This window comes from Rhamphochromis sp. 'chilingali' (assembly GCF_963969265.1).
Source record: "Rhamphochromis sp. 'chilingali' genome assembly, chromosome: 15".
Taxonomy (NCBI): Eukaryota; Metazoa; Chordata; class Actinopteri; order Cichliformes; family Cichlidae; genus Rhamphochromis; species Rhamphochromis sp. 'chilingali'.
Window position 1 is genome coordinate 32,894,828 of NC_137942.1, and position 27,110 is coordinate 32,921,937.

The 27,110-nt window shown below is 41.9% G+C and overlaps 1 protein-coding gene across 1 annotated transcript in view; it reads left to right on the forward strand.

Moving 5' to 3' along the window:
- LOC308411816 (uncharacterized protein) overlaps positions 1-27,110 on the forward strand; it is a gene marked incomplete at its 3' end in the record, with an annotated part of 66,400 nt that overhangs the window by 34,807 nt on the left and 4,483 nt on the right. Inside the window, exons 9-14 of the mRNA XM_080905842.1 lie at positions 3,961-3,978; positions 4,126-4,146; positions 5,106-5,200; positions 9,728-9,763; positions 10,327-10,374; positions 10,584-10,703. Of these exons, the coding sequence (XP_080761968.1) occupies positions 3,961-3,978; positions 4,126-4,146; positions 5,106-5,200; positions 9,728-9,763; positions 10,327-10,374; positions 10,584-10,703 (338 nt within the window). The remainder of the gene's footprint in view (positions 1-3,960; positions 3,979-4,125; positions 4,147-5,105; positions 5,201-9,727; positions 9,764-10,326; positions 10,375-10,583; positions 10,704-27,110) is intronic.

Genomic DNA, 27,110 nt, shown 5'->3' on the forward strand with positions numbered 1-27,110 from the left:
ATCTAGACTCAACGTTTGTTCGCAAAATGTGTCTTGTTCTAGTCCGGAATAAATGTGAACCCGTGATTACACGGCCGTTCCAGTGTTATTTCCGTAGCTATGCGGGGGCCCTCACCTCCCCAAGTCACCACCTCAGCACCCGGACGCCGCCGGTCCTGGCCACGCGTCCACGGACAGGAGGGTCGCCACTCCTAGGGCAAAATGTTCCACAGGTACACTAGGCATCAACCTTTGATCCTAAAATGTGTATTTGCTCTAATGTCCTCCTAATCAAACACATCAACCGTCACTGTCACTGTGTTCACACTTCACACTCCACACAAAAAACACACTCAGAGCGCGCCTCACTCACACTCTCACTCAGTGCGCGCTTTACCCACAAGACAGCACCCAGAGCGCGCTTCGCAGCTTCACACACACACTCTCACCCAGAGCGCGCCTTCACACTCACACACAACACTTTTCCTCAGCGGGAATTTTACACAGAAACCTCTGAGCTCAACTATTAGATCTTCTTAAAGCACACTGCACCATAGACCAAAATACCCCTTTCTCTGCGCTTATGACCGCCACCACGGGGCAAAGTCGCATCATAAAAGTGATGCTTGCATCCCCGAAGTTATACCTGACATCATAAACCAGGTGTTGCTATGTACTTAAAATTTTACTTTGTATTATGACCGCAGCCCTTAAAACTCGACTGACGCCACAAACCACCGTCAAAACCTCTATCCAATGTACTAAAACTAGCACCAACCACTACTGCACTTCACGGCCGCACCACCGGAACACGCCGTATCATAAACCAAACCTACGGACGTGTTTCGCTCTCGCGTTGCCAGCGTTCAACCGCACCGTGAAGCCAGCATCTGCTTTTCCTTAAATCAACTTCTATTTCATAGCCGGCAAAAGCCAGGACGTCACTGACACCATAAACAAAATAAACAAACCTCGACTTCAATGTACTGGACTAATGGCCGCGTCTTCAGAAGAAATTCTAACGTATTATTGCTACAGAAGCCAGTATTAGACAAAATTAAATGTGGAAGGTAAAGTGGCTGCAACTAGCTCAACGTAGTATCTTATTAGTTTCTCGGTAGAAGCAGTTTATTTAACACACTGGAATTCAGCCTCAACTTATGTTGTTAGTATCTTGCGCCAAAAACCAGACACCGACAAATTTACTGTGAAAATACATGTGACTCAGCGAACAGATTAATTTGGAAAGCCCAATATGCACATTTGGTATAATACAACAGGCTGTGCTTACCTTTTTATTTTTGGACCGGTCCTCTGTTCACCTCGCCTCACGATCTCACCAAAGGTCAAATCTGCACCTCCTCAGCACACCAAAGATCCGGGTCACACGGCACCAAGTTGTTGAATTCTCCCAATTCTTTGAATCTTTGGGCTGAAGGAGGGACAATACTCGGTGTATCAATGCTCAATCAACAATCATTTATTTCCATACAATTCAACAGTCAGAGCATTACAACGTCCGGACGGGAGAGATGCTACCAGAGGGTCAGGCACATGTCTCAAAATGGTGACGGGTTGCTCAGCTTTTTATAGTCTCTAGTGGCCCCCAGCTAGTCGTAAAAGCCAAAACATCACATTTTTTCTCTGTTACAGCGCCTAAGTTATGACCTCGGCAGTTGTCTCTCTGCTTTCTGTAAGGTGGGGGTGTGGAATGTGGTCTATCTATCTCCCCTGTCTTTAGACACAGAGTCTCCTGCTTACAACCTTCTCTTCATGATTCAACAATTAAGCATGTCAAGAAAACAGTGTAACACATTCCCAGCAGATCAAGGATACAGAGTGATGCACATTTATCTAATGAACTAATATGTGAATATGTTCTGTTAACTCAAAAGTATAATGAGAACTAAACTACATACAGCTCACACACTCTATATTAAAGGGTATAATGTGATCTACAGCAGTATTCTAATTCAACTACTTTGATTACATATATAAGGTAACATATAATAACAGAATAATCTAATAGGATCCGCAATGTTTATGTTGGTTTTGTTAATTTCCGTTGGAGAGTCGCGAGCCTCCCCATGATGGTATCAAACTTCTGTTCCATGGTGTTATCATTCTTTTGATTCTGAGACCTCACAACTGCAGTGATCCGTTCCGCGATGTTTTCCAACTGTCGCTCAAGGGTCTCATTTTGAGCAGGCCTCTCTCTGATGTTTCCCCTCATACGCTCAATGGTGTTGTTTTGAGCCTTCACAGCAGCTGCAAGCGTCTCCAAGGTGTTGACCATATTACGTTCGTTGTGAGAGGTTGCGCCTCATTCCATTTCGATTCCAGCGGGCAGCCTTGGGGGGGGTTTGAACAGCCGGTTCCGCTCTCTTATTTCTCCGATAAACCAGGGCTAAGCCAACTCCGATCAGCATGAACCCTGTTATCATGGTTCCGAATAGATAGATATCTTCAGCGTCCTCGATCGACAGTCCCGCCAGGCACATGATCCTCCAGTTCTGCCACCCGTCCATCGTGTATCCGGCAGGGAAAGTCCCTCCAGGGCACTCAGGCTCTCCCGAGCCCAGATTTCTCGTTGAGAAAAGGGTGTCAATAGCATTCAGAGACCAGTTGATCAAATAAATAATTTTTCACCCATTGCAGTACAACCCCCCTGATCCCGTACCGTTCCAGTTTATTAATTAATATGTCATGATTGATTGTGTCGAATGCTTTCTTGAGATCCAGAAATACTCCAGCTGCATACTGTTTCTGATCTATAGCATTCGTAATGTCCTCAATTGATTCGATTAATGCCAGAGATGTTGATCTTTTTGATCTGAATCCATATTGACTGTCAGAGTAATTTATATTTATCTAAGAATTTGTCTAATGTTTATTAAACAGGTTTTCTAGGATTTTGGAGAATTGTGGTAGTAAAGAAACAGGCCTGTAATTTGTGAAGTGGCGTCTATCCCCGGTTTTATACAGCGGCACAACTTTAGCTATTTTCATTTTGTTTGGCACTTTTCCCGTCTGAAATGATAAGTTGCAAATATATGTTAGAGGTCCTACAATTCCTTCAATCACCTTCTTGACGATTTTCATGTCAATATCATTACAATCAGTAGATGTTTTATATTTGCACATGTGTACAATGTCAATTATTTCTTTTTCCTCCACTGATGTGAGGAACATTGAGTTCCTATCAATCAGGTTTTCACTACAGTCTACTGATGGCAGTGACTCAGGAATTTGTTCACCACCCCAATGCGTTTGTCAGTCTCTCAGTTTCCTCTCCACTCACTCGTGAACAAGACCCTAAAACCTGCACTCATTGGTGAAAAATACAGGGCGCCAGTGGTGAACCTGCCAGTTCTGGTATTTTATAAATTCGGGCCCTCAGACCATGAAGTCTGTTTCTGATTGTTTGGTTAGAGACATTCACACCAGTGGCCTGCTCGAGATCATTATGTAGCCTAGCAGTGCTCATCTTGTTCCTCCTTGCACAAAGGAGCAGATACCGGTCACGCTGATGGGTTAAGGACCTTCTAAAATCCTGTCGAGCTCTCTGAGTAACTACCTGTCGTAGAATCTCCTCTATGCTCTTGAAACTGTGCTGGGAGAGACGGAAAACCTTCTGGACTATCTGTGTGACCTCTATAGGGTTCAGGCATCCCATCACGCTACCAGTAATGACACTGGCCCCAGTCAAATGCAAAACTAGCGAAAAGCAGTCAGAAAAGATAAGGAGGGAAAAAGGTCAGTGTCCTCCAGCTGTGCAACCATTCCTTTTTGTCTCGTTGTTGCCCCTCTAGTGCATTGTGGATTTCATTAACACCAAAGCAGCTGAAAATGACTAACAACCTCCTCTGCTACTTTCCTGACCACAACAATGTCCCACAAGTTTAACTGTCTTGATGCTGTACTCGGATTAAAAAGGGTTTTTTGCTGTTGTACTTATACAGTCTTTTCTTTCTTTCACAGAAACATTGCAGGGCGAAAGTAAGTTTTTACTGAAATAAACAAAGAATGTAGTTCATAGTTATACTATATTACTAGTATAGTTTTTCCTGACTTTGTTTTTGTTTTTGCTCTGATGTAATGTGTTCAATTGCATTGCTCTCATACAGTCTTTCCTTTCTTCCATAGGTGCTGGAAAAAAAGCGCGCAGTAAGCTTGTTTTATTCGTAACTTTTTCTTACTTCAGTAAAATGTATATGGACAATTTTGTTGTAGTACCAAACATGCTTTAATGAAACTGGTGAATTCAAAAAGCGATCCGCCACTTTGGGGAAAAAAAAAAAAAAAAAAATCAAATTCTTAAACTAAAAATAATTTTTTAAATAATAAAACTAATTACAGAATTTTGCACTTGACGATGCTCAATCATCCAGGTAAGTAAATCACCAAAAGTTGATTCTGTTCATCTGGACGTAGCGTCCTGCCAAAGCAAAAACCTGTAGTGATCCCGTACGTGTCAGGAGTATTGGAGAAGTTGAGATGCATTTTTTTCTAAACACCGGGTCTCTGTGGCTTTTAAACCCCAAAACACGCTGCGCCAAAAATTGGTCCACCCCAAGGATCGGTCCCTCGACACAGAGTAACATAGTGTACGCTGTTAAGTGCAGGAGGATTGTCAGGATTTATACATCGGGGAAACCAAACAACCTCTGGCTAAGAGGATGGCACAACACAGAAGAACTACCTCGTCAGGCCAGGACTCTGCAGTCTTTACACCTACAGGCCAGTGGACACTCAATGATGAGGATGTAACATCCTGGACAGGGAGGAACGCTGGTTTGAGCGCGGAGTCAAGGAGGCCATCTACGTGAAAAGGGAAAGACCGTTTCTCCCACAAATGCTACGTTCAGATGATCAGAATCCACTTTTGGAGATTTTGCACCATATTTTAGCGCTTTAAAAAAGCGCAACTATACAGTGTGTACTATATCTATTAAATATAGACATAGTCTAGTTAAATATAAAAAGTTTTCTAGGCCCTTTTTTGGAGCCTTTTCTGTTAGAGCACAAGTTTCTTAGTAGCCCAACAATTTTATTCATGCATAAATATGTGTTATCAAGGGACTGTTATTTTGAACTTAATAGATATTCAATCTCTTCTTAAACAGTCCTACACATTATAATAGGTGTCCTTACCTTCACCAACTTCCTTTGGGCGGTGGCTTTTTACATGTACACGCAGAGGCTTCAAAGGAGTAATGAGGTGAGTGGGAGCTCAGATGTGATTGTTGCTTAAAGCAGAGATGTAAGGATGTCCAACTACACATTTAATCCATATTTAATACACTCAACAAAAATATAAACAACACCTTTGTTACTGTTCCCATTCCCCATGGGATGGACGTAGAGACCTAAAATTCATTCCAGATACACAATATAACCATCCCTCCCAAACAGTGGTCACAAATCAGTCCAAATGTGTGGTAGTGGGCACATCTGCTATATTGAGATAATCCATCCCACCTCACAGGTGTGCCACATCAGGATGCTGATCTGACATCATGAGTAGTGCACAGGTGTACCTCAGACTGCCCACAACAAAAGGCCACCCTGGAATGTGCAGTTTTTTGCGCTATTGGGGGTCTGGGGACCCAGAACCGGTCAGTATCTGGTGTGACCACCATTTGCCTCATGCAGTGCAACACATCGTCGCATGGAGTCTATCAGATTGTCAATTGTGGCCTGTGGAATGTTGGTCCACTCCACTTCAATGGCTGTGCGAGGTTGTTGGATATTCGTGGGAACTGGTACACGCTGTTGTATACGCCGGTCAAGCACATCCCGAACATGCTCAATGGGTGACATGTCCGGTGAGTATGCTGGCCATGCAAGAACTGGGACATTCTCAGCTGCCATCTGCCCTGAACAATGTGAACCATGATTCATCCGTGAAGCGCACACCTCTCCAACGTGCCAGACGCCATCGAATGTGAGCATTTACCCACACAAGTCTGTTACGGCGACGAGCTGGAGTCAGGTCAAGACCCCGATGAGGACGACGGGCATGCAGTTGAGCGTCCCTGAGACGGTTTCTGACAGTTTGTGCAGAAATTGTTTGGTTGTGCAAACCAATTGTTCCAGCAGCTGTCTGGGTGGCTGGTCTCAGACGATCTTGGAGGTGAACCTGCTGGATGTGGAGGTCCTGGGCTGGTGTGGTTACACGAGGTCTGCGGTTGTGAGGCCGGTTGGATGTGCTGCCATATTCTCTGAAACGCCTGTGGAGACGGCTTATGGTTGAGAAATGAACATTCAATGCACGGGCGACAGATCTGGTTGACATTCCTGCTGTCAGCATGCCAATTGCACGCTCCCTCATTGCTTGTGGCATCTGTGGCATTTTGCTGTGAGACAAAACTGCACATTCCAGGGTGGCCTTTTGTTGTGGGCAGTCTGAGGTACACCTGTGCACTACTCATGATGTCAGATCAGCATCCTGATGTGGCACACCTGTGAGGTGGGATGGATTATCTCAATATAGCAGATGTGCCCACTACCACACATTTGGACTGATTTGTGACCACTGTTTGGGAGGGATGGTTATATTGTGTATCTGGAATGAATTTTAGGTCTCTACGTCCATCCCATGGGGAATGGGAGCAGTAACAAAGGTGTTGCGTTTATATTTTTGTTGAGTGTATAAAAATAGTGCAGTTTCAACAGTATTCTCTCAGTTTTTCTAAATCATAAACAAATGCTGCTATAGTACATGAAAGAAATCTTCCAGCATGGCTAAATGTGTAAAATTACAGAAAAAAGGAGAATAATTCCCATAAATTCACATAAAATTCCAGTTTTTCAAATAAACGGTCTTCCTTTGTGGAATTGAAATTTACAGTAATACTGAAAAGGAGGAAATTTGATGTTTTGTTTTTTTAATGGTTATTATTGAACTCTTATCTAATTACTTTGTTTTGTGTATTATGATAGCAAGGTCTTTATCAGTAGAGAAAATTGTGAAAAGCTATGACAATACAGTAAAACGTCAGAAATCTGAAACTTCTCCATGTGTGTGATACCTGTGGCTTAAAGAATACAAGGGTAGGGCTGGGCCATATCATACCGTTCACGGTAACATCGGTATAATGTTGGGCAACGATAAGAAAATATCGCGATAGAATATGGGTGAAACACGCATGTGCAGTGCCTTTGTTTTCATACGCACATGGCGGAAAAAGCATGGCGGCGACGGAGAATGAGAAGAGCGAAAGCGGATTGATGAATGAAACCAGAACTGGGGCCCGTTCTTCGTACGTCGCTTACTACATCCAAGATCAAATGACACATCCAAGACCAAACCATCGCGCTAACCGTGAGCTCGCCAATCCGGTTCCCCGAACACACCTGCTGTTGACGATCAGTACAGTTGGATGAAGTAATGTGAGATCACTGGGTGCCGTAAAAGGGGCTACGCATCGATAGTAGAAACATTGATCGGCAACCCTCTGATTGGTCGGCGAAAATGTCGAAGGAGCGCGCTCGGTATTTTTCGGCAGCAGAGCAAGAACTCTTGAGTGAGGGATTTCAGGAGTTTCAGAGTTTAATTAAAACGCAAGGGAACACTGCAAAGGCTGCAAAAGCAAGGAGAGAGGGCTGGCAGGAAGTTGCTGACAAATTAAACTCGTAAGTAATTTAATAATAATAATAATAATAATGGAGTGGATTTATATAGCGCTTTCCAAGGCACCCAAAGCGCTTTACAATGCCACTATTCATTCACTCTCACATTCACACACTGGTGGAGGCAGCTACAGTTGTAGCCAGGCTGCCATATCGCGCCATCGGCCCCTCTGGCCAAAACCAGTAGACTGTAGGGTAGATTTATTATATTATATTATATTACATTATATCATATTATATTACATTATATCCTCTTTCACATTAGAGCCACGACAGGACCCACTAGCACATGGGAACAAGTAAAAGTGAAATATAAGAATATTCTACAGAATGGTAATATTTATCACTTATATTGCTTGTCGTCTCTTGGAAAGAGACCCTGAAATAATCTGTTTGTTTGTTCATAACAGCAACCAAGAAAAGGGCAGAGCAAAAAAAAGACAGGTGGTGGTCCTGCACCCCCTCGTCAACAAGTTGGTTAAGTAAATAATACCCTCACGGGAATATCGATATCTCTCAATGAGCACACTGTCGCGCTGAGCTAAAGGATCCTGTCTGTCCCGCAATATACGCTGAATTCTGAGGACTCTCCTTATCAATCTTGCACCTTCCGCAATGGGTTGCTCGCGTAAACGGACAGGACATGGCTGCGACAGGCTTCCCAAATCCACCTTCGCTTTTATAGCCGTGGTCTCCCATCTTGATTACACAAAGTAATTTACTATTACTACTCTGAAATATGAATTACATCTGTAATAATCACATACATGTAATAGAATGTTAATAGTACATTTCCCTTTTTTAGGAAATGACCTGTATGTATCTGTGTGACATCAATAAATGGATCAAGTGCTGCAGGATCAAGTACTGCATTATCTTTAGTTACATTGATAATATTTATTTATGGTGAAACAGTGGTGGAATATCGCTGTTGCTTTCGTATAAATGAAGCGGACATACCTGCGTGGCCGCGATCTAATCCTGTTTACATAAAGTAAGCCTGCTCCCGAGCAGGTTTACGCTTACGGCTCTGTTGCTATGGCAGCAAGTCCCGGATGAGCTTCGGGGAACCGAACGATCCAAGATCACACGAAATCGTCAACAATCAAATCCAGCTAACTTACTTAGCGAGGTACGAAGAATGGGCCCCAGGTTTGTAAAAATGCTGCAGCTTCACTGGTGTGGAACTGGTTTAGCTTTCGTCCGTCAGATACACAACAAAGCACTATTTTTGGTAGCGCATGCTAGCGGGCCGTCGTTATTACCGTGTTGTTTGGAAAATACGGCACACTTAAAATCAATCCTTTGATTTTTCTGAAAGTCGACAGAGCCCCTTATAATCCCGTGTGCCTTATGTATGAACTCTGGTTGTGTTTACTGACCTCGAAACGATTTTATGTGCACGGCGCTCGAAAATCTGTCATATGTTTCAATACGACTTTGCTAAGCTACGAAGCCGCACCGCTTGATGGATTGCCGGAGCATTACGGCTATCGTAGGCGGAGCGATGCGTACTGTGCTTCAACATAATATTACTCTATTGTGTGTGTGTGTGTGTGTGTGTGTGTGTGTGTGTGTGTGTGTGTGTGTGTGTATAAGCTCTTTTTAAGTTTTGTGGATATTATACATGGTTATGCTGAGGATATGTCGGCCAGTTTCCACTGGAAATGCCTTTTGGTTAAACTGTCAGCGAGGAATTTGCATTTGCACTGTTAAATTTTTACATAACTTGGACATAAAAAACAGCTGCTTGTTTAAGTGAAAATCATTGGTTATTTTTTATTTATTTATTTATTTATTTTTTTGCACTAATAAAGTTGTGGAGTTGTAAAGAATTTTGTCTCGTGTCAATTATATTGTCAGTTATATCGTTATCTCAAATTTTCAAAAGTATATCGTGATAAATATTTTAGGTCATATCGTCCTGCTCTATACAAGGGTATAGCAGCATTTACCCAGACATATTGTTATTCATCAGAATCAGAAGATCAATTCCTGTATAATTTCTGTGAGAACATGACAGAGTATGTGTTAAACTTTACGTAATAGCAAATTTGTCACTTTGATGAGGAAATTAACTTTGACTTTGGCTTCTGTCTCATTTCTGCTTCAGATTCCAAACTTGAAAGAAGAAGAGGCGATGACAGTGGTACAGATATTTTTTTAAGACTGTGGATGCTACTGATGGATGCTACACTGTGACTGAAGCTCGGAGAATTAGGATCCAATTAAAGTTGCAGTTATTTGAAAGCATGAAGTGAGAGGGGTGGGCTCTTGCATGTCTCTATTATAAGGGGGGGATCTGAATATCACATCATATCACAAATATTTATGAAAGGATTTTCATGAAAGCCTAGTCGCTGTGCTCGATGGAATGAAGTTTAAACTAGATTTTGAATGACAAATGCAGATAATGGAAAATAAAGGTGCAAACAAACTCAGATTTCAGTGACAAACCTTTCAACCACAGTGTAACAGCTCGTGTTTACTTAGGACATTGTCTCTTTAATATAATTTTTAATATACTTTGAAATGTTTTCAACTCAGCTATTTGTGACTGAGTCTTTATTATAGTCTTACTTGCTAATGAATTTCAGTAATAAGAACAACAGAAGTGATTTGTCTGTTTCTTAACATTTGTGGAGTCCACTTTGTGTTAAACCCTGGTCAGGGTGTTTGTGCTTTAACAGTATTATTTTCTTCTCTTTTTAGCGTAACACATTTCGCAGCGACATTGGAGAGGGTTCCATTTTATTAATGGTAATTTTTTACTATACTACTACTTTCATAAACGGTGCCTTTTAAAAGACTTAATGTTTCACACACGTGGTTTCCTTGACTGATGGTTGAATTAGACCAGAATGGATTATAAAACAAACAGAAACGCAGCCTTGACTGATTTAATAATAAGTTTGCTTTTTTGTCAGAAGGCATCAAGTTGTAGCTACTAAAATGTTCTTTTCCAACAGCTCTTGAAAAAGAATAATAATCCAGGTCTGTTTGTGTGCTCCATACTGGACTTCTCTCTGCTGGGAAGAAACACACAGTTCACTGGGATAAATTTCTTTTGCAAGGAGCTGAAAAGAGAAGTGATTTTCTTTCTTTCTTTTTTTCTTTTTTTGTGGCTAACAATTTTATGTTGAAAAGAAATTACCTGTTTTTTGCATTGGGAAATTCAGTAATACACCATTCAGAAATTATCCCTTTTGCAAGTTTTTTACTAGTGTCTGTACAAATATGGGACATACAGGGAGTGCAGAATTATTAGGCAAGTTGTATTTTTTTTAGGAATAATTTTATTATTGAACAACAACCATGTTCTCAATGAACCCAAAAAACTCATTAATATCAAAGCTGAATGTTTTTGGAAGTAGTTTTTAGTTTGTTTTTAGTTTTAGCTATTTTAGGGGGATATCTGTGTGTGCAGGTGACTATTACTTTGCATAATTATTAGGCAACTTATCAAAAAAACAAATATATACCCATTTCAATTATTTATTTTTACCAGTGACACCAATATAACATCTCCACATTCACAAATATACATTTCTGACATTCAAAAACAAAACAAAAACAAATCAGCGACCAATATAGCCACCTTTCTTTGCAAGGACACTCAAAAGCCTGCCATCCATGGATTCTGTCAGTGTTTTGATCTGTTCACCATCAACATTGCGTGCAGCAGCAACCACAGCCTCCCAGACACTGTTCAGAGAGGTGTACTGTTTTCCCTCCTTGTAAATCTCACATTTGATGATGGACCACAGGTTCTCAATGGGGTTCAGATCAGGTGAACAAGGAGGCCATGTCATTAGTTTTTCTTCTTTTATACCCTTTCTTGCCAGCCACGCTGTGGAGTACTTGGACGCGTGTGATGGAGCATTGTCCTGCATGAAAATCATGTTTTTCTTGAAGGATGCAGACTTCTTCCTGTACCACTGCTTGAAGAAGGTGTCTTCCAGAAACTGGCAGTAGGACTGGGAGTTGAGCTTGACTCCATCCTCAACCCAAAAAGGCCCCACAAGCTCATCTTTGATACCAGCCCAAACCAGTACTCCACCTCCACCTTGCTGGCGTCTGAGTGGGACTGGAGCTCTCTGCCCTTTACCAATCCAGCCACGGGCCCATCCATCTGGCCCATCAAGACTCACTCTCATTTCATCAGTCCATAAAACCTTAGAAAAACCAGTCTTGAGATATTTCTTGGCCCAGTCTTGATGTTTCAGCTTGTGTCTTGTTCAGTGGTGGTCGTCTTTCAGCCTTTCTTACCTTGGCCATATCTCTGAGTATTGCACACCTTGTGCTTTTGGGCACTCCAGTGATGTTGCAGCTCTGAAATATGGCCAAACTGGTGGCAAGTGGCATCTTGGCAGCTGCACGCTTGACTTTTCTCAGTTCATGGGCAGTTATTTTGCGCCTTGGTTTTTCCACACGCTTCTTGCGACCCTGTTGACTATTTTGAATGAAACGCTTGATTGTTCGATGATCACGCTTCAGAAGCTTTGCAATTTTGAGACTGCTGCATCCCTCTGCAAGATATCTCACTATTTTTGACTTTTCTGAGCCTGTCAAGTCCTTCTTTTGACCCATTTTGCCAAAGGAAAGGACGTTGCCTAATAATTATGCACACCTGATATAGGGTGTTGATGTCATTAGACCACACCCCTTCTCATTACAGAGATGCACATCACCTAATATGCTTAATTGGTAGTAGGCTTTCGAGCCTATACAGCTTGGAGTAAGACAACATGCATGAAGAGGATGATGTGGACAAAATACTCATTTGCCTAATAATTCTGCACTTCCTGTATTAAAAATATATATATATATTTTTAACTTGTCAGCACGCAGACATTTTTTTTTTTTAATGTACCGGTCCCAAATTACAGATCCAGGTTTATTTTGATGGCAAGAAAGGCCACTGAAAATGTTAGTATGTAGTATGTAAAGTATGTGTGATATTTAAAGCTAAAATTCTACAGAATTTGAGACGAATGACTCTTTACCAGTTCAGCCAAGAAGAGGGTTCAAGCATCCAACCATAAGACGGTTCTTGGCTATGAAAAGCACCTGGTTGTTGTGCAACTGGCTAAAGGACATTTACATTAATTGTCACGGTTCTGGGTCAGTTTGACCCAGTATTTTGAGTTGTCATGTTTTTGCAGGTTTAGTTTAGTTCCATGTGTCATTTTCAATTCAATTTCTTTATTGTCCCACAAGGGGAAATTAGTTTAGCAGCAGGAGGATAAGAACAAACAGAACAATACTATAAAACAATAATAACAATATTGTTTTTTCTGTCTGTCTCTGTGTCGAGTCTGCGTCTTTGTGTGATGGTTTCTTGTTCCTGTTTTATTGTGAAGGTCTGAGTCTCGTGTGAGTGTGTGTTCAGTTTTACCTCTGTCTCGTCTTGTTGATTACTCTCAGCTGTGTTCCCCACCTGTGTGTAATCTCCCTGTGTTTCTCTGTGTGTATTTAAGTCGCGTCTTCTGTGTTTGTAGTTGCTGGTCCGTCTGTGTATCCACCATGTCTCACCCATGTGTTCTCCCTGCTGTCCATTGTCATTCTCCTCTGCTCGTTCTCATTCTTGTCCAGGTTTCTGCTCTGTAGTTTAGTTGTTTCCAGTCTAGTTTAGTTCGTGCTCCATTTGCTGTTTGTCTATATTTATTTCGTATATAATAAACCACCCTCACCCCTTTACAAGTGCCTGCTTTTGGATCCTCTATTTCCCACACGGCTCATCTCACTCGCCGTGACATTAATATTAATAGGGGTGGTTGATCTATATATTGGAGCATGCGTGTATAATTCTGACACGGTGCGGATTAGAGAATGTCCAAAATAAATTCAAACATTTGCACCAAATTCTTGTTTTCGTAAAGTTATAAAAGATGTATGCTTTTATAACAGTCCCAAGAAATCCCCAAATTTCCACAACGATGCAAAAAAAAGATTTAGGCCACATGACTGTCAACACAGACATTTTGTTTGACGCATGGATTTTAAATGTACTTTCACTTACTGACTACCTCTATTTCTATTGTATTGTCTGATACATGGAGGTCTAAGCAACAAAACTACTTAGGTTTTGGAAAAGATCACAGTTCAGATACACAGCCCAGGGTGTAAAGCGAGCTCTACTCCGCTCCACTTGAAAGCTTACCCAAAGATATGGACTACGCAGCCATAACTTTTGGACTGATAAGAGCTGACTACAGCCATTCATTCTGCCACAGAGACCCTGGGCATTTTCTCTAACAGGCTGTAAACATACTCAAGGGACCTGATTAGAGCAACTGCAGATTGGGGACTGCAACAGTGGCTTGATTTTTCAGCTGCCTGGGTTAGATCTGTTCTAACCCAGCTTAGCTGTCGCCCCCCTCGTGCATCTACAAGTGTCCAGTCTCAGTTTGTTTGTTTGTTTCACGAGTCAAGCAAACACTTGACTTGATAATACACAGACTAAACACTTCTCTCTTTCTCTTTATCATACAGACACCTGAAAGTTCCATCATCATAAATTCACCTGAAACCACCATAATTGAAAGCCCTTGCCCACACAGAACACATCTTTAGAAGTTCCGGACTGATGAGAAAATCTTTTCTAAATTTGGCCATCGCAGAATCTGGGTACGAGGATCTGCTCTATACAGCTTGTTAACACTCCAGATGAAGAAAAGGTGGTCTGTGAATGACTCTGAGCCCTAAGGAGGATAAACTTGTGAAGAATGTGAAGAAGAGTGAGACCGAACAAGCCGCAGCATGCCTATTCATGTACCTGCTCTGCAGTCGCAAATCAAGAAGGTTTTGTGGATTACCCCAGCTCCACGTCCAAGCAATAAACTGTCCACCTCATGTAAAATGTTTTACTGCTGTACTGGTTTTAAGTGACCAAGTTCTTGCCAGAAGAACTACACCGGGCTTGTTACATTAGGAATATTGGTGCCGATGAGGGAGTCTGCCGGCATCTAATCCAGCCCAGTCACATGGTTTATTAATTAAACTCCCGGAGAGCAGCCATTTGGCTTTTCTACCTTTAAAACCCAGAGAGCAGCCAAATGGCTTTTAGCTAGGCTTTAGCTTCAGCGAAGTGGAAGCTAAATTGGCTAGTCATTCATATGTAAATTAGGTTGTTACCTGGGAATTCTGGAGGGAGAGGAGTGGGGGTGTGTGGATGAGGGGGTGGGGGAGCTGCTAAAAGCTGTGAACTTCCTTTTGTGTTCGTCTTGATGCATTCTCAATCATCCAGGGAAATAAATCTCCAGAAGTCACCAACTTGGAGTGTTTCAGTTTGCCATCTTAGGGAGAAATCAACACACATGGGTGTATGTTCTTTGTTGCTGAGATTTATTGATAAAAACAGTACAAAAAACCAACCATTTGTACACATATTTACAAATGGCCTGCTGAGTGGTGCACGGAGCATGTTCATTGGTTCATGGACCTCCCTGAACTAATGGCATTTATTGCAATTGTCATCTTGCGGGGGGTTAACAGGGTTCCATCTCTACGTGACTGCTGGTCAGCAAACCTGGGAAACCCACAGATCATTGGAACTATGGCACGAAACCGCTTCCAAGACATCATGCAACACCTACGCTTTGATGACAAGTCCACCCGCAGTGATCGAGCAAAGACTGATAAGTTCGCTGCAATTTCCAGTGTGTGGGGATCATTTGTCACCAACTGCATCACGTGCTACAACCCTGGTCTACATATCACCGTTGATGAACAGCTTTTCCCATCAAAGACTCGGTGCTGTTTCCTGCAGAATATTGCAAGTAAACCTGACAAGTTTGGGATCAAGTTTTGGGTGGCTTGCGACCTAAAATCCAAGTACCATCCAGTACTATCCATTTATCTTATTTCTTAGGTGTTTTCAACCTCTGCTGCCACGCTGATGGCATATGCGGCCAAACGGAAGAAGACAGTCTATATTCTTAGCAGCATGCACAGCGTGGTTCAGACTGATAACACTATCAAAAGGAAGCCAAACACTGTCACCCTTTACAACAAAACAAAGTGTGGCGTGGATGTGATGGACCAGATGGTTCGGGAGTACACTGTCCGCAGAGGAACACGGCGCTGGCCAGTTGCCGTGTTCCTGAAAACACCTAAGAAATAAGATAAATTGTTATTTCCATAGCCCTTTTACACACAATGAAACACATAAACATAGAACCACAAAAGACCTGCAACATACCTGAGTGGTGAATTCATTGCGATCTGTCTAGTGGATTGAGGAATTTTCCTGCGAATCTTGTTGACTGTGCCGAGGATGGTGGTTTTCCGTCTAAGAAGTTTTTGCGCAAGTGAAAGCGATGTGAAAAAATTGTCCGTGGTAACATTTCTGCCCTTGTCTAGGAATGGTTCCATCAGGCTCATTACTACATTGTCAGAAAGTCTCTCCCCAGTGGGACGATTGGGGTCCTTGCCAAGATATGGGAAGACATTGCAAATGTACTTGGATTTTAGGTCGCAAGCCACCCAAAACTTGATCCCAAACTTGTCAGGTTTACTTGCAATATTCTGCAGGAAACAGCACCGAGTCTTTGATGGGAAAAGCTGTTCATCAACGGTGATATGTAGACCAGGGTTGTAGCACGTGATGCAGTTGGTGACAAATGATCCCCACACACTGGAAATTGCAGCGAACTTATCAGTCTTTGCTCGATCACTGCGGGTGGACTTGTCATCAAAGCGTAGGTGTTGCATGTTGTCTTGGAAGCTCTTTCGTGCCATAGTTCCAATGATCTGTGGGTTTCCCAGGTTTGCTGACCAGCAGTCACGTAGAGATGGAACCCTGTTAACCCCCCGCAAGATGACAATTGCAATAAATGCCATTAGTTCAGGGAGGTCCATGAACCAATGAACATGCTCCGTGCACCACTCAGCAGGCCATTTGTAAATATGTGTACAAATGGTTGTTTTTTTTTTTTTGTTTTTTTTTGTACTGTTTTTATCAATAAATCTCAGCAACAAAGGACATACACCCATGTGTGTTGATTTCTCCCTAAGATGGCAAACTGAAACACTCCAAGTTGGTGACTTTTGGAGATTTATTTCCCTGGATGATTGAGAATGCATCAAGACGAACACAAAAGGAAGTTCACAGCTTTTAGCAGCTCCCCCACCCCCTCAATCACACACCCCCCCCTCCCCTCCAGAATTCCCAGGTAACAACCTAATTTACATATGAATGACTAGCCAATTTAGCTTCCACTTCGCTGAAGCTAAAGCTTAGCTAAAAGCCATTTGGCTGCTCTCCGGGTTTTAAAGGTAGAAAGGTAGAAGCCTGGCAGTGCTACTGTTTAAAATAATCAAATTACAGCATTTACATTTATGTTAGACGACTTTTAATTAACTGCTTTGGCCCCACTTACAATGAAAAATTAAAAAATTCTAGTCATTGACCTGTGCAGTATGTTAACACTATTGGAAGTAAAAATAACTTGAACTCCAATTTTGAAAACACAACTGTCTTTCTTTTGTTTTTTTTTTAATTTATTTTTTAAATCTCTGACTTGTATTATGAGTCTGTGGTCTGGGAGAGAGTCCTGTAACTCTGTCTGCAAAATACAGTATATAACGACCAATGTTGGGCAATTATTTATATAGTTCTTCAAAAAAAGTAACTGAGTTATGCAAAGTTTTTTGCAGCTATTTTTTTTTTTAATGCAGCCAAGGCGATTTTTTTTTTTTCAATAAACATTTCAAACTATTTACAGAACAATCAGCTGTTCTGCATCAAATCTGATGCCACACAAAATTATTTGTGCCACTCCAAAAAAATAATTTCTGTCCACTATGCGATGAAGGAGAACAACAGCCTGATACCTGCAGGCCTGACAGCAGCAGATGTATCACTGCTGTAACACCTGTAACATTCAGCCGTCGCCTCATTGTTCTGACACACACAACGAAACTACACTACACACTAACTACACAAGATTTGCACTAAACGTCTCAAATCTCTCACATCTCAAAACACCGCCGTCACTCCTAAAAATTCACCCCGTTTCTTAACAACTAGATGCCACGTTGCCATATCATTTTTTGATTGGTCGACATGGTACTTTCTTGGACGAATAGGAAAGGAAGAGGGGGGTGGGGTTTGTTTTTGCTCACAGGCTTTCGAGCCTTTTTTCTTATAAAACGCCGTTTTTACCGTTTCTTCCCGCAGTAAATATAAACAATTATAGTATTCAGGAAGAAAAACAAACATTGCCTATTTTTATTTTATTTTTATTTTTTTATCACAACTCTGGTTTTACGTGGCCGATCAACACAATTTAAAAACTGGTATAAAGTCCACACTTTTTCCGTCTGTTGTTCCGTCTGTCCTGCTCACATCTCCAATGGTTGTACACGTTGTCATTAACGTGGCTTCACTCCACATCAGCCGCTTTGCTAAAACACCGGTGTCGGCACATAAGGACGCTGTCATAGCCTGTCAATGATGTTGATTGGCTGCGTATATACGCATTATTGGCTGAACTATGGGATAAGTTGGCATCGTTCTAATCCCAAATGGGAGCAGCCAGTCACTCACACTGCAAAACAGGATTGTTGAAGTATTAAACTACAGGCGGATGTCTGCGAGCAAGTTATGACCAATGCTGTGGAGGTCGACCAACGTGTGACTGCTCTTGAGTGTCGGTCTGAGGTGCCGGCTGAGCCTGTTACTCTGAATGCTCAGGGGTCGGGGACCGCTTCCCACTTTCCCCTGGGGAAACATGCAGAGGAGCGGTGGGGGAGTCGAAGTAAAGGCGGCCCGCGCGGAAGGCAGGGAGCCAGAGCTTTGGCTGCTTCAAGGACTGGGAAAAGCACAGTGTCAGCGTTTTGTCTGGAGATGTTGCTATGTGGTCAAGATCAGGCTCTGACGACAGCCTCAGGTCGTAATATGGAAACTACTGCAACAACAGAGGGTCCCGTTGAGACAGTGCTTCTTACATGCTCCCCACAATGGAGTAAAGTTGTGAAAAATGGCAAGTCTCGTCACAAGCTGGAGAAGGTTAATTCGGGTTCAGGAATGCATGCTGCTACCACTGGACACAATAAGAGGCCTGGACCTGTATTGGTTATCGGCACTGGAGCTGTGAGTAGGGGAGACCGGGGATAGTTGTAACATTTTTGACATTTCTGTCTGTAAATTGGAGCTCTTTTAAGGTAGTGGATTAAAAATGTAATGCAAAGTATTTACATGTCTCTGCTATTAAATAGTGCAGCTATTTTCTCTGCAGCACAATTACCCATTGCATGGTATGGCCTCAAACACAAAGAGTGAAATGTTGCAATTAACCCCATAGTCTGGGTTAGTTGTAACTGTCACGAAGTACAAGGTGGACTCACGCGCTGGACTCCGGGGATGATGCACACAAGAGAATTTATTAAAGAACAATGTCCAATGAGTGTATATACACAGATGCGAGGCAGTGCTATGTACAAAAGGTGAGGGGGGCAGGGCTCTGGGGAAAATCCAGGGGAACACACTCGTCTTTCTCCACACAATCCAAACACGAATCCACTCGCACACCAGGGAAACAGTCCAGGGAATCTGTACACAAAGAAACACTTGTTGCTGATGTCGTTGCCCCAACTTGTTTAATATAAGTTAAAGTAATAGTGTGGTAAGTTGTAACATCTGCGTTATTGTTACAACTAACCCAGACTGTAGCTGTTACAACTGACCCAGACTCCTATAGCCATGAACTAGCTAATATTATAGCCAACGACTAAAACATTAGCACTAAAGACCTACACAGAATATATCCCCATAGACATACAAATAACACAATTTAAGTTTGATGAGTTTAACTGCAAAGCAGATAATGCTATTAGAAATTGAAATAAAGTAGAAAAACTTACTTTTTGGCATACAAATGACTTTTTTTTCGTGTTAAATTGTCTGTGTTTGACAAAATGTGCTGATTTTTCACTTGTGATAGCAGAACTGAATTGGGCATGCACAGGATGAATCACATCATTTGAAACTTAGCCCTGATTGGAGAAACTGGAAGTGTTACAACTGACCCACGTTACAACTATCCCCGGTCTCCCCTACAATCAGAACTGTGAAAACTAAATTGGTGAGCGTGTTTGCCACTAAATTTTCCCTGAATGTAGATGCAGAAACTCAAATCAAATCAAATCAAATCACTTTTTATTGTCACATCACATGTGCAGGCACACTGGCACAGCACATGCGAGTGAAATTCTTGTGTGCGAGCCCCACAAGCAACAGAGATGTGCAAACACAACAACACAAACGAGCAAAATACAAGAATGGCCAACCTGAAACTAATAAATATATGTACAATATATAATAGTGTATGCATTTCTGGATGTGTATACTAAATATTTTCCTACGTGTGTGTGTGTGTGTGTGTGTATACACATTTTTACAAATTAAATAGTAAAAAAATAAAATAAAATAATAATAATAATAATAATAATAATAATAATAATAATAATAATAATAATAAAATATATAAAATATACAGAGTTGAATATGTGCAAAACAAGTGGCATTTATATACAGTGTGGAGTGCATAATGTTGAAAACTCTTGCTCTGTATTTGAGAGAGAAATTCAAAAGAGATGTGACCTGTCAAAAAAATTGCTAGTAAACGTAGCAGGTTCGGCTCTTTCAAGGTTACTGCTGAATGTAATGATGTGGGTGAAATGTACAATCCTGAACTCTGGCCTGAAGGGGCTCTGGTCCAGCGCTTTTATGAACCTCGTAAGCCCGGTACGGTGGTGCCAAGCACAGTGGATCCAGCACGGGAGATAACTGCGCCTTCTGGTACCAATGTATCAACATGAAGATGTCTATTCGGGTATTATCTTACAACTGTCGTGGTCTACGTTTGGGACAGAGTGCAGGGGATAAAGCTCGACGGATTGTTGTGGACAGTCTGCTTGCAGAATGTGACATTTTATGCTTGCAGGAGACATGGTTGTCCAAACAGGACCTGGGAAAACTTAACTGTCTAAATGCAAGTTTTTTGGGAGTGGGGGAATCAAAAACTGATCTCAGCACAGCTATAGTCAGAGGTAGTGGAGTGGTTGCTGTGCTTTGGGACAAAAAAATAGACCCCATGATAAAGCCCATTAGACTGAATGTAGACTGGTGTACTGGTATACAATATACACAGAATAATAGTAGTTTTATCATTCTTAATATTTATACTCCCTATGAATCTTGTGAAAATGAGCAAGACTACCTCAGTAGGTTGGCTTTTATTAATGCATTTATTCAAGACAACAATACTTACAGTATATATGTTTTGGGTGATTTTAATGCTGATCTCACAGACAGCAGTTCTCAGTTTGCTGACCATTTAACCCACTTTTGTGAAGTTAATAATCTTATCCTGCCTACCAAAGTGTTACTGCCTGCAGACAGCTATACATACATAAGTGAAGCCTGGCATAGTACATCATGACTGGACCACCGTATCTGTACAGCTGATGGACATGCAGCTTTAGCAAACATGACTATTAGGTATGAGGTAACTGTGTCAGACTTTTGGTTTTACTGTGAATGTGGAACAAATGCCAGCAACAACTGGAAATAACATTGCTAATATTGCTACCAGTGTAAAATTAGACTGGTCAGCATTTAGTGAAGATGATTTCTTAGCTTATCATAGTAACACCGATATACAGCTGAACAACATTTCTTTGCCCAAAGAAGCTATTTTGTGAAAGGATGTCACCTGTAAGAATGCTGTGCATAAACATTTACTCTGCTCCATGTATGATGATATAGTGACTGCTCTGTATGAAAGTGGTACACTGCTTGATAAACAACACAAGCATAAGAAACCTAACATCAGACCTGGCTGGAAAGAACATGTATCCACGTACCATGATGAAGCTCGCATAGCTTATAAATGTTGGGCCATGGCTGGAAGACCTAAACAAGGCCCAGAATTTGAACAGAAAAAATGTGCGAATGCCAGATATAAGTACGCTGCTCGCTTTAAAACTAAAAATGAGCAAATGCTGAGAGCGGATTCTTTGGCCAGGAAAATGCTGTGAAATAATAGGACAGATTTTTGGAAAGAGGTGAAAGCTCTTAATAACTGTAAACCATCTCTACCATCAACTGTTGAAGGTGTTTCTGGGGCAGATAACATTGCAGCATTATGGAGACAGCATTACAGTGCGTTGTTTAACTGTATAAAAAGTGAATGATGTGAGGACAATTTTGACATGAGTAATGACACAATAAGTGTAAGGACATATGAAGTATATGAAGCCATTCATAGGTTATCTGATAATAAAGCTTCTGGTTTGGATCACATCACTGCAGAACATATAAAACATGCTAGTTTAAGGCTAGCTCCTCTTCTAGCACTCTGCTTCACTGGGTTTATGATTCATGGCATATTACCAGACTCAATGCTGTGTATTTTACTGGTACCAGTTATGAAGGACAAAGCTGCAAAAGTGAGCTGTTTGGATAATTACAGGCCGATTGCACTAGCCAGTATTTTATCTAAGGTGTTAGAAAGAATCTTGTTTGACAGAGTTAGTGTGTTCATCTCTTCTCTGGATAATCAGTTTGGCTTCAAACCAAAGCACGGCACTGACATGTGCATATGTGCACTCAAGGAAATAGTTTGTATAGGGCTAAAAATTCATCTGTCCTCATCTGTTTCATTAATGCCTCTAAGGCAGTGGTCCCCAAACTACGGCCTGTGGGCCGGATACGGCCTGCCTCCACATTTGTCCCGGCCCCCTGAACAATATTAGAGATGCATTATTTTTTCCCTCGCATTATTATTTTTTCAGTCTGGCCACGCGATCGACACTAATGCACCCATAGAACACTGGGGTGTAGTGGGCCTGCCCGACTGAATCTCTGGAAATGTTTCCTCATGTCAATAAAGCTCATTTGATTTGAATTGTAAACCACACTAAACCGCACTTTTCCCAGAACGTGAACGTGACCCGTCTGAACTGGAATCTGCATACGGAGATGTGCTGTACTAGACAATGGTTGAGCCGCGGCAGAGTTTTGAGGCGTTTTTACGAGCTGCTACCCGAAATTAACGCATTTCTTCATTCAAAAGGCAAAACGGTCCCAGAGCTGATCGACCCAGAATGGAAGTGGCACCTCGCATTTTTAACAGACGTGATGGAAATGCTGAACGGCCTTAACTTGCAGCTACAAGGCCAGGGGAAACTCATTTGGAACATGTATTCCCTGCATTTGAGTTGAAACTAGCGCTGCTTTTGGAACAAGTGAAAAAGCACAACTTCACCCATCTCCCTGCTACCCAAAACCTTTCTGCAGAGAACCCAGCGGTCCCGTTCCCAGCTGAAAAGTGTGTGGAAGCACTGGAAATGCTGAAGGCGGAGTTCAGTGTGTGATTCCGTCAACTACATGTTCATGCAAAAGAAATCCGTCTTTTCCAAAACCCCTTTGTTGCCGACATCGATGAAGCCCAGCCTTTTTATCAGTTTGAGCTGGTCGAGTTACAGAACTGTGATGTTCTGAAAGACCCATTCAAGCCCAACAGTCTCGTTGACTTCTATGCCGCCCTCCCAAATGACACGTACCCTAACATAAAAAAAACATGCAATGAAGATGTCCACACTTTTTGGCAGCACGTATATCTGCGAGCAAACCTTTTCACGCATGAAACTCATGAAAACTCCGATGAGATCAAGATTGACAGATGAACATCTGCATCAGTGTTTGAGACTGGCTGTGACTAGAATGGAACCGGACATTCAACTTCTCACCGGCCAGATGCAGGCCCACAGTTCACACTGATGAACATACAGTACATAGGTAAGCTCACTTTTGAGACTTGAATAAGTTATTCTGAGTATAAACAAATATAATCATAATAAAATCTACTGGGATAAAATCCATCTCCACAACCATACTGGTATTGAAATGTTTTGTGCTGTGTAGGTGCTGTATCACTTAGTTTGGTTTCTCAGCCTGCTTGCTTTGTGGTTTTCAGAGGGAAGTTGATGAGAGAAAGCAAACAGTGGTGTCTACTAGGCTACCCTACTGGCACCTACAAAACTGGATTATAAGGAAAGAACACAAGAACTTTGAGAGACTGCTCATATGAGTCATTTAAGAGATTCTGCTCTGACAACTGAAGCTTAAGATTGCGCACGGCCAGTGTTGGGAAGGTTACTTTTAAAATGTATTCCATTACAGAATACAGAATACATGCCCCAAAATGTATTCTGTAACGTATTCCGTTACGTTACTCAATGACAGTAACGTATTCTGAATACTTTGGATTACTTAATATATTATCATGCTTTTTACAACAACGTGAATGTACTATTGCTGTGATTTATTACTATTACTGAAGGTCCGCGACTCCGAACTGTAGTAAAGGGACCTCTGACTAATAAGGCGGGGTCCCTGTCGGCTCGTAGCCGAAAAATAGCTTTACTTTGTTGTGTGGGTCAACTTTTCTGGCGAGAGACAGAGAGAGGCGTTGAAAGGCTGCTCCAACGGAACTTATTGTTTTCGGAGGAAAACACGAACACGGTGTACAGTCGAGTCTTAATAGCTTACTTACAACTGGGCTCGTCAGGCACTCTTCTTGGCTGCAGTGGTTATTATTATATTTACATGCTTCCAGCTCCCGTTTTTCCTCGATGACAACTCGTACCTTTCCACTCCCCTTTTTCTCCCTCCTCGCGCTCACAGACCCATAACGTGTATGGCAGTCCATTCTCCCTGCAGCACGGACTACACTGCCCATGATGCTACATTCTTTAGAGCTATGCTTGTAGCATTCTGCCTGTTAGCTTAGCACAACAACAACAACAACGAAAAGGCCTCTCTCACCCAGGAAACACACAGTCGCAGAGAGAGAGAGCGTCGCCCTGTAACCATGGCAACCGTAACGCTGCCGCCTGGAACAACAGAACGTAGCTGTCAAACCAAACCCAAACAGTCCTGACCCGCGACAAAATGAAACAGGAAAGTACCGCAGTGTAATCCATTTATTTCAACAAAGTAACTGTATTCTAAATACCACCTTTTTAAACGGTAACCGTAACGGAATACAGTTACTCATATTTTGTATTTTAAATACGTAACGGCGCTACATGTATTCCGTTACTCCCCAACACTGCGCACGGCACAACAGAAACTTTCTTTCTGTGAAGAACCCAGAGAGGGTTATTTGGTTATTATTGATTTCAGAAATACTGTTATTATATATTTCCTGACTTTTTTTCTGTGAAGAACCCAAAGAAGGTTATTTGATTATTTATTGATGTCATAAATAGTGTTATTAAGTATTTCCTACGTTAATTTTTTCTGTGAAGAACCCAAAGAGGGTTATTTGATCTCGGAAAGGGTTATTAATATTTGGTTATGTGCGGCTTTCTGGAAAACAATAAAGGTTAACATTTCGGCAAACCTGCGATTATCACACTTTTTCTGTTAAAAACTGACCCTGGCCCCCATCAGAGAAGGGAAAAGTTATGTGGCCTTCACTGGAAAAAGTTTGGGGACCCATGCTCTAAGGCTTTTGATCGAGTGAACCACAGAAAACTTTTTGATAAACTGAAGAGACGGGGAGTTCCTCAATACATCGTGAGGATTCTCTCTTACTGGTACGCTCATCAGAACATGCAGGTTAAATGGGGAAGCAGTATTTCTGCCCCCTTTGGCGTCAGCAATGGTGTTAGACGGGGTGGGATTTTGTCTCCAATTTTATTTAATTTATATGTTGATGATTTGTCCATACAGCTGAGAGCCTGTAACACTGGGTGTATATTAGGTAAAACATTGATAAATCATCTCATGTATGCAGATGACCTGGTTGTTTATAGTCCAAGCAGTGCTGGGTTACAGGATCTTCTCAATGTCTGTACTGAATATGGTGTGCAATATGACATGAAGTACAATGCTGCTAAAAGTGCTGTTTTGATATGTAGAACCAAGCAGGATAAACAGCTAAATTTCCCTTTGTTTAAACTGGCACAAAAAACTCTTGAAGTTCATAAAAAGGTGAAATACCTCGGGGACTTTATTACTGAGAAAATGAATGATGATGATGACATATACAGACAGCGGTGTGAGCTCTATGTGCAGGCAAATGCTACTGCACGCAAATTCAGCTTTTGTTCACTTCCAGTTAAAGTGGCTTTGTTTAAAGCGTATTGCACACCGATATATACTGCCCCCTTGTGGTCATCCTACAAACACTGTAGCATGCAGAAGCTGCATGTTGCATATAATGATGCGATAAGAATCTTTTGGAGGGGTAGTGCCAGCCAGATGTTTGTAGCTGTGTGTGTTTGGACTTTTAAAGCACTTTTAAGAAAGCTAATGTTCAATTTTAGAGAACGACTGGATGGTTCGAGTAACAGTATAATTTTAGCGCTCACAGATCCAACGGTTCCCGTTACTCATCCAGTCTGAGAAAGCACTGGTTGAAGTGTTTGTGTATTTATTGATTTCTTTTAAGTAATTGTGTTTTATGTATATTATGGTGTTATATTTTTACAAATGCTTTATATATTTATAGTCTGGCAAAAAAGTATTTAGTCAGCCACCGATTGTGCAAGTTCCCCCACCTAAAATGATGACAGAGGTCAGTAATTTGCACCAGAGGTACACTTCAACTGTGAGAGACAGAATGTGAAAGAAAAATCCATGAATCCACATGGTAGGATTTGTAAAGAATTTATATATATATATATATATATATATATATATATGTATATACATATATATAAAACACCCAGCACGCCCCTGCGGGCGGTTTATCCTTCAAGCTCGGGTCCTCTACCAGAGGCCTGGGAGCTTGAGGGTCCTGCGCAGTATCTTAGCTGTTCCCAGGACTGCGCTCTTCTGGACAGAGATCTCCGATGTTATTCCCGGGATCTGCTGGAGCCACTCGCCTAGCTTGGGAGTCACCGCACCTAGTGCTCCGATTACCACGGGGACCACCGTTACCTTCACCCTCCACATCCTCTCGAGCTCTTCTCTGAGCCCTTGGTATTTCTCCAGCTTCTCGTGTTCCTTCTTCCTGATATTGCTGTCATTCGGAACCGCTACATCGATCACTACGGCCGTCTTCTTCTGTTTGTCTACCACCACTATGTCCGGTTGGTTAGCCACCACCATTTTGTCCGTCTGTATCTGGAAGTCCCACAGGATCTTAGCTCGGTCATTCTCCACCACCCTTGGGGGCATCTCCCATTTTGACCTCGGGACTTCCAGGTTATACTCGGCACAGATGTTCCTGTACACTATGCCGGCCACTTGGTTATGGCGTTCCATGTATGCCTTGCCTGCTAGCATCTTGCACCCTGCTGTTATGTGCTGGATTGTCTCTGGGGCATCTTTACACAGCCTGCACCTGGGGTCTTGCCTGGTGTGATAGACCCCAGCCTCTATGGATCTTGTACTCAGAGCTTGTTCTTGTGCTGCCATGATTAGTGCCTCTGTGCTGTCTTTCAGTCCAGCTTTGTCCAGCCACTGGTAGGAT